Raw genomic sequence first — 12,480 nt, 5'->3', positions numbered from 1 at the left:
GCGCCGTGTCCAAGATCACCGCCTTCTGCATCTGGCCCTTGATCCAGCCATCTCTTAAGATGTTGGTCGAGACTCTTCGCTATGAGACCGTTCGCTGAAACGACTATCGGAACAATGATCGTTGAATCAACATCCCACATGGCGGTTATCTCGTTGAGCCAAGTCTAGGTACTTATTATTATTATTATAAACTGGCCAGTGATTGACCTTAGTCGCAGCTGATGGAAAGTGACGACAAGGCCGAGGTTGTAGCTCACATCTCAAATATTAAAAGCGCACTTCCTGACATCAGATATCGAATCGGATAGTGTGAAAACCCTCTTATAATAGTCGTGTTTTTCTCACTTTTCATATCATGCATATTACAAACGTACTTCTTAGAATGTGCCAGACGGTGATTCAAGTCAGTTTAGGCACCTTTATGTACATTTTTCACTTCTATAGTTATAATAATTATTCTTAATAAATGTTTTTGAACGCATGTTGTGTTTTTACTTAATAACCCAGCTCATAAACAACTCGTAGGCAAGTATTTCATACAAGTAGCATTGTCACTTTGTTCAGTTCAGGCCCCGTAGCCGAATAGCATTTCTGCGACGCGAAAGGTAGTCTGGCTCTGTCGCGCCAATACGCAAGAGCGATTGAGATGGATACCTACGAGCGTTTCGTTTTGTGAGCGTTTGTGTATTCGGCTACACACGCTGGTGATAAAATCCATGAGGAATTAAGGAACCCTCTCAAATATTGATTTGAGAGGGTTCCTCCAAAATCCATCCAAATCTGCAGTCCCAATGGATTCAGATACTGCAGACCGTGACACCTGCGGGCTAGAACCGCGAAAATCCAAGTTCGTCCATTGCAGGGATTTCTCTTTCACACCAACAATCAGTGTGTCGCCATAATGGCGTCATTAGAGTGACAGAGAAAGATGTTTCGGAATAAAACGAAACCTCAAAATAGCTTAATCGTATCGAGGCTTTAGAGAGAAAATTATATGTTATCAAGCAAAAAGGTGTGTGAGCGATACTATTCTTTTTATCCTAATAGGAAAACATTCAGGACTCGAGCCTACAACTTGAGTCGCGATTTCAGTCGCGCGCGGTCGGCCGAACGTAAACATCGCTGTCTCTGTGTGAAACGGAACATAGTACCAAATGGCGTTAAAAGATTGTGAAACCATTAGGAGCATACTGAAAAGTATTCTACAACCGCTTGAGAGAAAAGTGAGTGAATTATCTGAAAAACTTGACGGATTATGTAGTGAAATATCGGAAATAAAAACCGTTCTCAGTGCAACAAAAAATGAGGAATCGTCGAATATTGCCGGTAGATCCGAAGACAAAGCACCGTTATCAGCACCCAACAGTAACGCATCGACACCGACCGGTCGTCTCACTCTAACGCACGCGCAGGAGTCTAGAGAGCCGCGAGCGGCCGCCGCCCGCACGAAAGAGAGGCTTGCTGCGAGTTCAAAACAAACGGCCAAATTCAAACAAACGAGTCAAACGGCCAAGAATAACCCACCGCCACCACTGACCGCCGCGACAAAGCGAGTATCTTTGACAAAAAATAATAACAAATTAACGACTGCTAATAAGTGCACGAACCCGAACATCGATGATGACATCGATACTGTGATTGATAGTAAGGATATTAACAGCATAAATATCCCGATAGAGGACACCCCGTCCGATGACACCAAATGGGAAAAGGTTCAAAACCGCCACCAACGGCGAAAAAGCTACAAAAAACCCCTATCAATAAAAGGGACCGCTGAAAACACGGATCTCCGCGGCGTTGATGTCCTCAGGTACCTACACGGGTGTTTTTTCAAAACGGAATCTACGCCCGATACCATAATCGACCACCTAAACAGCGTACGTAAGGGTGTACAATATACGGTTGAATTAATACCATCTAAAAGGGAATCGTACAAATCCTACAAAATCGGTATCCCATCGTCAGTTTATGAAGACTTTCTGGTAACCTCAGCGTGGCCCCTAAATACATGTGTATCGGAATGGCAGAACTTTCTCAAACCCAGGGAGCCCAGGACTCCCAAAACCGAATAAGCCTATAAATAAACAACCCAGCCCGTCCACTCAAATTAGTGTACTTCACCAAAACATTAATCGTCTGGGTAATAAGACCATCAGGATTGAATCGGAGCTCCAGTCACGAGAAAAACCGATCGATATATTATGTATGACAGAACACTGGCTTGAGCAAAGTCAAATAAAACGTGTGAACATATTGAACTACCAGCTGCGCGCCCAGTACTGCCGGTCGTCGCGCACCGGGGGAGGTGCCTGCATCTATGTGGCTTCCAGAATCCAGTGCTTCGAACGCAAGGAGGTGACAGAACTTTCTGTGGAGTCTCAATTCGAGGTCTGCGCAGTAGAGTGTGTAGGATTGGATCTCGTCGTAGTTTGCGTGTACCGACCCCCTAATGGTGATGTAAACTTATTTTTTAGCTTGCTAGATAATTTACTACATTTAAATACTATACAAAATTATAATGTATTGATTCTCGGTGACATAAACATAGACATAATTAATAAATGTAAAAATACAAAATGCCTACTCAATTTATTTAAACAGTGTGGTTTTCACCAACTTGTAAACGAACCAACTAGAGTTACTAGTACTTCTAAGACGTGCCTTGATCATGCATACACGAACATAAAAAAATGTGACGTAAAATCTGTCAACTGCTTTGATATGTATCTCTCAGATCACTTATCAGTCAATGTTATTGTTGACATTTGCAATAAGAACGAGTGTAAAAACCAGCACACGCTAAAAAGAACCTTCACTAGCCAAAATAAAATAAGTTTTACGCATAGCCTTGACGCATACAATTGGAATTCCATTTTAGAAAAATCCAGCTGTCCTGGTAAACAAATTGAACTTATTGTAAATGTCATCAAGCATTTTTACGAGATACACTTCCCTATAAAAAAACAACTTGTAAAAGTCAGCGCGAGTTCATGGGTTAATCCTCTAACAAAAAAGTTGCATCAAAACATTCGAAAAATAAAGGTTTTGTTATCATCTTCACCCGACGACGCTGAGCTATGTACTGAACTTGATAAGGCCGAGTTGTTGTACTGGGCGGAGTTAAGAAATACGCGTTGTAGCTACATAAATAACAAAATTTCAACCTCTAGTGACAACATGTGTCGCAGCGTTTGGCGCGTGATTTCGTTAGAAACATGCAGCAATAATAAACCTGCAAATACTGCAATCGAAGTGCTTATCAACAAATCAGCTGGCGACAACAACAGCGCGCGCGCCGCCTCAGCTGCCGCACAACTAAACCGGTTCTACATAGATGTGAATGTAAACAACGCCATCCCATGCACGAGTGCCGCTCTCCAGTACCTTAATCGATACCTACTAAACAGAGCGCCACCTCAGTATAATTTTGTACCCTTTTCACTCAGTGAAATGCTGCAAGTATGTAAAAACATTAAACGCAAACAAACCAAAGATATAAACGACATGACAACTCATATTATCGACTGTCTGTCCCCTAGCGTAATATCATTATTCCTACTACTTTTTAATAATTGTGTCAACGCGGGCGTTTACCCTGATACCTTAAAACTAATAAAAGTGCACCCCGTATATAAGGGTAAAGGTGACATGCATGTAACTAAGTATTACAGACCCATATCGATAATACCTGTTATATCGAAAATCTTCGAAGGTCTATTATGTAGCCGAATAATGCAGCATATCTCATCTAATCTCCTACTAAACCCCCAACAGTACGCTTACCAGCCGGGGCGCTCGACTTCAGACGCGGTCCGTGACGTCACCGCGCGAGTACTCCAGCGTCTCGAGGACGGGCGGCAGGTCGCAGCCATCTTCTGTGACCTGTCGCGCGCCTTCGAGACAATAGACCACGCACTACTTCTGAGCAAGCTGCGACACTACGGTTTCACTGGTTGTTTTCACGGCACTATCGCCTCGTACTTAAAAAATCGCAAACAGTGTACTTATGTCAATAACACAAGGTCTGAAATGGAACCTATTGGCAATTGTTCTGTCCCTCAAGGCTCGGCGACAGGCAACAATTTATTTTTGATATTAATAAATGACATAACATCGGCATGTGCTGATCCGGATTACGTAATGTTTGCGGACGATACTTGCATTATTGTTAACGCGGATAACGTTGTAAACTTACGATCTAAATTATCAATAACAATGCACAATATATTTCTATGGTTCTCAGCAAATGGTATGTCACTAAACATAGATAAAACTAACATAATGCATTTCAAATTAAAGCACAAAGAGGAATTTCCTTTGAACATCGTAGTTAATAATATTCCAGTGCCCCAAGTCTATGTAACTAAATACCTAGGCTTCATGATCGACTCGGGACTCACTTGGGTTCCACACATCGACTACGTGTGTAACAGGCTGGCCTCGGCATGTTATGCATTATCCAGATTAGCTCCTACACTATCCATTGAAAACCTTAAAAAGGCTTATTTTGGATATTTCCATAGTATCCTGATACAGGGGGCTGATTTATGGGCGACATCTGCCGACCGTGATAGACCCTTCAAGCTCCAGAAACGAGCATTGAGGACTATTGCGCGCGTACCGCCTGATCACCCCGCAAGGGACCTATTCAGGCGTTACAAAATCTTAACTCTGCCCAGTGTGTACATCCTGACGGCCTGCAGATATGTAAGAGCTAACCTGCATGAATATCCGCTGCTCGGAGTTAGAAGCGAAAGGTGTCGCGCGAAAAACCTACTCGCACACCCGCCAAGACGGCTAGCCAAGGCTCGCGCATCGCTCAACGCCTTCGGCCCCAAGTTATATAATTGTATCCCAAGTGATATAAAAAACTCCACCAGTGACATAATTTTTGACAAAAAATTAAAGGGACTACTCCATGAACTTGCATGTTACAACGTTAACGAATTTATTCTAAATGTGTAAAAATCAGCCAGGACGGTAGTCATTCAATACCTACTATGTATTTAAAGGCCAATATTGTATTAACTTGAATAGGCTTACATCAGCTAATGTATAATATTTAATAATGAATAATTGAAATAACATAATAATAATAATGAACAATGTATAATAATAATAATGTAATATATGTACTAATAATGTATAATAGGTACTTACCGATAAGTTATGTATCTGCATTAATGTATGACGTGTAAAATAATGTTTTACCAATAAAGTATCTGAATCTGAATCTGAAGTGGCGGTGCACCAACAGGAACCTCAACTGCAAAGCTTATGTCGTCACCAAGGACAACTTGGTAGTCAGAAGGTTAGTAAACTTCTGTACTAGGTATATTGGTAGACTTCTGCTAAAAACGAATTTATAATATGTGCAGGTACCAACGATATTGAGGCTTACCCAGCATAAGGACGAAATCTTAACACCATTTCCATCGCCATCATTTAGATGGCTGGCCGTCCTCAACTGTGCGTTTCTCCAGAAACTTCCTGCCTCGCACAGCTAAACTGTGGAATGAATTGTCGTCTGCGGTATTTCCGGACCGATACGACCTTCAAATCTTCAAGAAAAGAGCGTACACCCATCTTAAAGGCCGGTAACGCACCTCCAACACCTCTGGTGTTTCGGGTGTCCATGGGCGGCGGTAATCGCTTACCATCAGGCGACCTGTCTGCTCGTTTGCCTCCTATCCCATAAAAAAAATCTGCACCTAAGAAAATACATGATCTACGAATTGTTAGCTGTTGGCTTGAAAAAGGCCTATATGTGAGTATGCACGGGTAAACGTCCCACTTTGTCGATTGCTATAAAGCCGCTTTGTCAGTTTATTCATATAAAGATACAAGTAAATCTCGCATTAATGATGACCGACAAAGTGGGACGTTTTACTGAACACACTCACATTATGTACCTATAGATTTCATGTGGATGTGAGTAATTATTTTGAGAGTTCGTAAAAAGCTTCGATTATCACTTTTACCTGTTATGTCTGTCAAATACTCTGTAGGTATCTGTTGTTTGGAGCTTATTCACTAGGTATATGCTCCAAGTAACATTAAATTTCTCTCCACTAATATTTATTTTATTTTTTCAGAATGTTTAACCACATACATTCGTTCCACGACAAGAAGATTCTAAGGATGGTGGCAGCAGGGAACGTTTTAGCCGCGTTACCAGAAGACTGCAAACAAGACACTAATGAGGAAAGTTCTAAAAACCCTGTGGCCAGGAAAGAAAAACTCAGTAAAAAGTCCAAGAAGACTGTAGCTAAAAAGACCAAAGGACAGAAAGATCTAATCGATATGTTTGAAAGAGCCAGAGACAAGACTGAAAGAGCCATTGAAGAAAAGTCTCCAAAAAAAAGTACGAGAACAAAAAAACCATATAGATGCAAGCAAAGCGCAGATGCCCAGCAAAAACCCTATGCACAAGGAAATCTAAGCATAGATACCAAAACCTTTAAACAAATAAAAAAAATTGCAGAACCCAAACCTATTGAGCAAGGAGACCATAGTTCGGCCGCTAAAGTATCCTATGAACAGGGAAAACGTGGCATAAATAAAATATTTAGGATACCTTCTGAACATGGAATTGTGGCTAAAATACCTTGTGACGAAGACAGAGCAGTGGCTGAAAGGCTCTGTGAACTGAGTGGGCAAAAAGATATTCTACAAAAAATATTCGTAGTCACTTAATAAATGAAACACATAAACGGGGTTTATCAATGCCTGCGTTATTGCAAGATGGTGAGATTGGTGAGTTATTGGCTTCAAAAAAATAACTAATTTTCGGATAGGAAATTAGCGCGGAATATAAGTAGCGAATATGCTCAATGTAAGAAATATTTGTGAGTGTGCATGGGAAAACGTCCCACTTTGTCGATTGCTATAAAGCCCCTTTGTCAGTTTATTCATATAAAGATACAAGTGAATCTCGCCTTAATGGAGACCGACAAAGTTGGGACGTTTTACTATACACACTCACATTTATAGTTTCCTTTGGCAGCCAAATAGACAGACTCAAATACACTGTACCTACCTTAAAGTGAAAGATTTTGAAACCTAATCCTAGGGGCCGATTTTTGAGTCTCACGCGTTCGAAGTCAGAAAATTGTCACTGAAAATAGTAGGCAATTCACCGTTTTCAACCGGTATTTTAGTGAGTGAGATTCAAAAATCGGCCCCCTGGTCCTGTGGCTTACAATTTCTATGAGTTACTTAGTTTTCTTACTTATAGTCAGGGACCAAACGACCTCTTTTACAAAAAGTCGTCGACATCTTTTCTAAATACCTAAAACAGGTATGGATGTGTTCCTCGTTATCTCCAGATTACGAATTGACCTGTTTTAGTTTAAGGAGGGGGGGGACGGGTTGAGAAAAAGGGGGGAGAAAGATGGCGGCCCACCATCATAGATATTTATTCACATCTCGAGTCCTATGGCACCAATCTGTTCGTGCAAGGTGTCTTTTGAAAGCTTATTAAACCTACTTTAATTGTTTTTAAATAACTATACTCATAAAAGTAACCGTTTACGAAATATTTGAAAATATGTGTTTTTTTATCGCGCATGAATTGCACAGTTACTAGAAAAAATGCGTCTAACTCAATAAACAATAACTTTACCGCAATTTATGTTATTATAAAATTGTCGCGTCTATTCATGCTCTTTCTAAAAATATAAGTTTCATTGGTATATCTAAATATATAAAAGAAGAAGCTGACTGACTGACTGACTGACTGACTGACTGACATATCAACGCACAGCCGAAACCGCTGGTCCTAGAGATTTCAAATTTGGCACGTAGGTTCCTTATATAGTGTAGAGGAGCACTAAGAAAGTATTTTCCAAAATTCACCTACTAAGGGGGTCAAATGGGGGTTCAAAGTTTGTATGGGGAAACAAGATTAGTTTGACTATTTTATTCGAAACTTCACAGGAAGATTCCTTAAGACGTATGACTGAATACGTGTTTCAGGTTTTTTGAAAATTTAACCCCTAAAAGGGTGAAAAAGGGGTGATAAAGTAAAAAAATCAATATGGATACCGTTTTTATGGTTTATCGGGTCGCTGATCACGATAAATACAACGTTTTTAAAATGTAACGAGGCGGAAGTGAAATACCTTCTCCCCTGTTGTGGTGCAATGGGGTTTAAATATCAAAAAAAATATAAAAGAAGATATTGACTGACTGACTGACATATCAACGCACAGCCGAAACCGCTGGTCCTAGAGATGTCAAATTTGGCACGTAGGTTCCTTATATAGTGTAGAGGAGCACTAAGAAAGGATTTTTCAAAATTCGCCTCCTAAGGGGGTCAAATGGGGGTTCAAAGTTTGTATGGGGAAACAATGTTAGTTTCACTGTTTTACTCGAAACTTCACAGGAGGGAGGGTAAAAACATATGACTAAAGACGTGTTTCAGGTTTTTTGAAAATCTAACCCCTAAAAGGGTGAAATGGGGGTGACAAAGTCAAAAAACTAATATGGGTATCGTTTTTACAGTTTATGGGTCGCTGATCACGATAAATCTAACGAAGCGGAAGTGAAATACCTTCTCCCCTATTGTCGTGCAATGGGGTTTAAAAATCAAAAAATATATAAAAGAAGAAACTGACTGACTGACTAACTGACATAATATATCAACACACAGCCGAAACCGCTGGTTCTAGAGATTTCAAATTTGGCACATAGGTTCTTTATATGGCGTAGAGGAGCACTACGAAAGGATTTTTCAAAATTCTCCTCTAAAAAGGGTGAAATGGGGGTTCAAAGTTTGTATGGGGAAACAAGATTAGTTTGACTATTTTATTCGAAACTTCATAGGACGATTCCTAAAGACATAACTAAATACATGTTTCAGGTTTTTTGAAAATTTTACACCTAAAGGGGTGCAAAGGGGGTAAAGTCAAAAACACAATATGGGTATCGTTTTTATGGTTTATCGGGTCGCTGAACACGATAAATACAACGATTTTAAAATCTAATGAGGTGGAAAAGAAATTTTCTCTCCTGTTGTTGTGCAATGGGGTTAAAATATCCAAAATAGCCATAAGTATAGGTTTAGTGTTTATCTTTACTTCTGGGTCAAGAGATTTCAAATTGACACGGAATTTCCTTAGAGGACCACTAAGAAAGGATTTTTCAAAGTTCACCTCCTAGCACGATAATTTGACAGGGACAGGGACAGGTACAGGGACAGGAACGGGATAGGGTTAGGGTTAGGGATAGGGATAGGGATAGGGAAAGGATAGGAATAGGGATAGGGATAGGTGTAGATAAGGATAGGGATAAGAATAGGGGACGGGGACGGGGATAGGGATAGGGGAGGGACGGGACGGGGACGGGGACGGGGACAAGGATAGAGATAGGGACGGGGACGGGGATAGGGATAGGGGAGGGACGGGGACAGGGACGGGACGGGGACGGGGACAAGGATAGAGATAGGGACGGGGATAGGGATAGGGGAGGGACGGGGACAGGGACGGGACGGGGACGGGGACAAGGATAGAGATAGGGACGGGGATAAGAATAGGGATCGGGGTCGGACTAATCGGTCGGCAATCGATATCTAGGCAGTGTAAAATGCAGGTGGCTCAGTGCGAAGGGATTAGTAAGTAGGCATCGGCGAGTATCCTGCATCCGTAATAACTATTACATTCAATGTGCTGTAAGAAGATCGTTGTTTGCTTGCCTTTTATATGTTTACGTTTGCAATAATTATAAGAAAAATGGAAAAAATTGTAAGCAATAATGCAAGGAAGTACTTTTTACCCTACCGACCATAGCGTCGAGATACTGGCTATGTGGGTTATATGAAGTTTCCCCAGTATAAATATTTATATAGGTAAAATACAAACATATTCGTACCTACTACCTACGCTGTGGTCGCTGTGTAACAAATTCTACAATCATTGCAAGAATTTCTTTTAAAACAATAGTAATATGTGTAAGGTACAGTCAGCCAAAAAAGTGGTTTAGGTACCACTTTTCGATCAATAGAGTCAAAAAGTGGTAAACCACCTTCTTGGCTGACCGTACAGCAAATAGATCAGTTACAATGGCCCCCCAGTCGAGAATTGCCCCGCTTTACCTTAATCGAAGTAATCGCGGACAGATGTACCTACAAAGAAACCTATGGATCCAAATGAAAATCTTATTTTTTGTAAACGTTTCATAAGAATACTTTTATTACGCGGGCGAAGCCGCGGGTAAAAGCTAGTTATAATATATAACCATGTAATTACGAATTTGGTTTAGCAGGAGTCACTCTGCCCGGTCGCAGAAATGGGCGCTGACCGTAGTAAAGTATTCAATATTTTTGAGGTCCTATTTTACGGATCCATATGCGAGAGGTATCGATTTAAAGCTAATTAAACCTACTATATTTTTTTATAAACAACTATACTCATAAAGGTAGCTGTTTAGAAAATATTTGAAAATATGTGTTTTATAGACCATGAGTCGCACAAGTACCTACTGGTAAAAAATGCTTCTTAATCACAAAACAACAACTTTTCCGGAATTGATGTTAGTATAAGATTTACGTGGAATTTCGTGCGCTTTCTAATAACATAAGTTTTATTGGTGTATGATATTATATAACCAAGTAATTACAAATATGGTTAAGTAGGGGCCACAGCGCCCGGTCACGTATGGATGCTGACCGTCGCCAAATTTTCTATATTTTTCAGATCCTATTTTATTTAACAGGAATCTTTTGAAAGCATATTATGCGTACTATCATTAGTTCTCAATAATTTTAGTTGTAACTGTAGTAGCTAACAAAATATTTGAAAATATGCATTGGAATCGATGTGAGTAAAACATGCTTCTAGCTCAATGAATTATATTTTTTCCGCAATTCATATAATAACAAAATAAACGGCGAAATGTATGACCTTTTCAAATAATAAGTTTTGTCAGTATTGCATAAACAATTAATGTTAATTTATCCATCATACTCACTGCGCACCGTCATATACATGGATGACCATTTTCGTTGCCGTTTTCATAATTTTTAAGATTGTATCTTGGTGCATGACCAATAAACAATAACTTTACCGCAAATAATGTTATGATAAGATTTACAGGACATTTCATATGCTTTCTAAAAATATAAGTTTTATTGATGTATGATATTATACAACCAAGTAATTACGAATTTGGTTTAGCAGGTGTCACTGCACCCCCGTGACGTAAATAGGTGCTAACCGTCGCCTAATTTTATGTATTTCTCAGATCCTATTTTAGCGATCAATTTGTGAGAGGTATCATTTGAAAGCATATTATGCGTACTATCGTTACTTTTTAATAATTTTAGTCGTAATTCTAGAAGTTTACAAAATATTTGACAATATGTGTATTTTTACTGTATATGAATAGCATTCGCACTGATACGAGTGAAACATGCTTCTAGCTCAATAAATTATATTTTTCCGCAATTGATATAATAACGAAATGAACCGCAAAATGTATGGCCTTTACAAAAAATGAGTTTTGTTAGTTTTGCTTAAACAATTAATGTTAATTTGTCCACCATACCCACTGCGCACGCCGCACGGTCAATCGTCATATAAACGGATGTCCACCGCCGTTGCCTTAACTTTTTCATCATGTTACAGATTTTATTCTACTGATCAATTAAGTATATAAGTAAATTCGATACGTGATAGATTATATTTATTATGAATATACGATTATTGAAATAAAATCTGAAAAATCATGAAAAAAGGCAACGACGGTGGACATCCATTTATATGATGGTGCGCAGTAGGTGAGCTGAACAAATTCAAATTAATTGTTTATGCAATACAAACCAAACTTATTTTTTGTGTAAGTCATACATTTTCCGTTTATTTTGTTATTATTTCAATTGCGGAAAACTATAATTTATTGAGCTAGAAGCGTGTCTTATCAATGCCAATGCTATTCATGCACAGTAAAATACACATATTACTAATCAAATATTTTGTAAACTTCTACAGTTTCCACTTGAAATATTAGAAATAGAGATAGTACGCATAATATGCTTTCAAATGATACCTCTCACAAATTTATCAGTAAAATAGGATCTGAGTAACGTAGAAAATTTGGCGACGGTCAGTCAGCACCCAATATCGTGACAGGGCGCAGTGACCCCTACTAAACCAAATTCGTAATTACTTGGTCATATATTATCATACACCAATAAAACTTATATTTTTAGAAAGCGCATGAAATTTCGCGTAAATTTTATAATAACATTAATTGCGGTAAAGTTATGGTTTATTAAATTAGAAACATTTTTTATCTGTATATGTGCAACTCGTGCTCGAAAAAAAAACTCATGTTTTCAAATATTTTGTAAACAGCTACCTTTATAACTATAGTTATTCAAAAATAATTATAGTAGGTTTAATTTGCTTTCAAATGATACCTCTTACATATGGATCCGTAAAATAAGAACTTAAAAATATTGAATACTTTACTACGGTCAGC

The 12,480-nt window shown here is 39.1% G+C and overlaps 1 protein-coding gene across 1 annotated transcript; it reads left to right on the top strand.

The window, feature by feature from the left end:
• Window positions 1-3,177: 3,177 nt before the first annotated feature.
• On the top strand, window positions 3,178-7,215 carry LOC125225341. Its single transcript, XM_048129007.1, has 5 exons — window positions 3,178-3,342; window positions 3,775-3,977; window positions 4,524-4,707; window positions 5,220-5,311; window positions 6,096-7,215. Exons 1-5 carry the CDS (start codon window positions 3,178-3,180, stop codon window positions 6,694-6,696), a joined length of 1,245 nt encoding a protein of 414 aa, XP_047984964.1. The 3' UTR covers window positions 6,697-7,215.
• Window positions 7,216-12,480: the final 5,265 nt, after the last annotated feature.

The sequence above is a fragment of the Leguminivora glycinivorella genome, chromosome 1 (genome assembly GCF_023078275.1).
Source record: "Leguminivora glycinivorella isolate SPB_JAAS2020 chromosome 1, LegGlyc_1.1, whole genome shotgun sequence".
Taxonomy (NCBI): domain Eukaryota; kingdom Metazoa; phylum Arthropoda; class Insecta; order Lepidoptera; family Tortricidae; genus Leguminivora; species Leguminivora glycinivorella.
Note: the sequence above shows the minus strand (reverse complement) of the source record. Positions and strands in the feature narration are given on the sequence as shown.

What these genes read in the sequence shown, in the direction of transcription:
- LOC125225341 (XM_048129007.1), top strand. Translation starts at nt 3,178, where the DNA reads ATGTGTCGCAGCGTTTGGCGCGTGATTTCGTTAGAAACATGCAGCAAT. An exon ending in GGTTCTACATAGATGTGAAT is followed by an intron (nt 3,343 to 3,774) that starts GTAAACAACGCC and finishes AACCCCCAACAG; the next exon opens with TACGCTTACCAGCCGGGGCG. An exon ending in GACAACTTGGTAGTCAGAAG is followed by an intron (nt 5,312 to 6,095) that starts GTTAGTAAACTT and finishes TTATTTTTTCAG; the next exon opens with AATGTTTAACCACATACATT.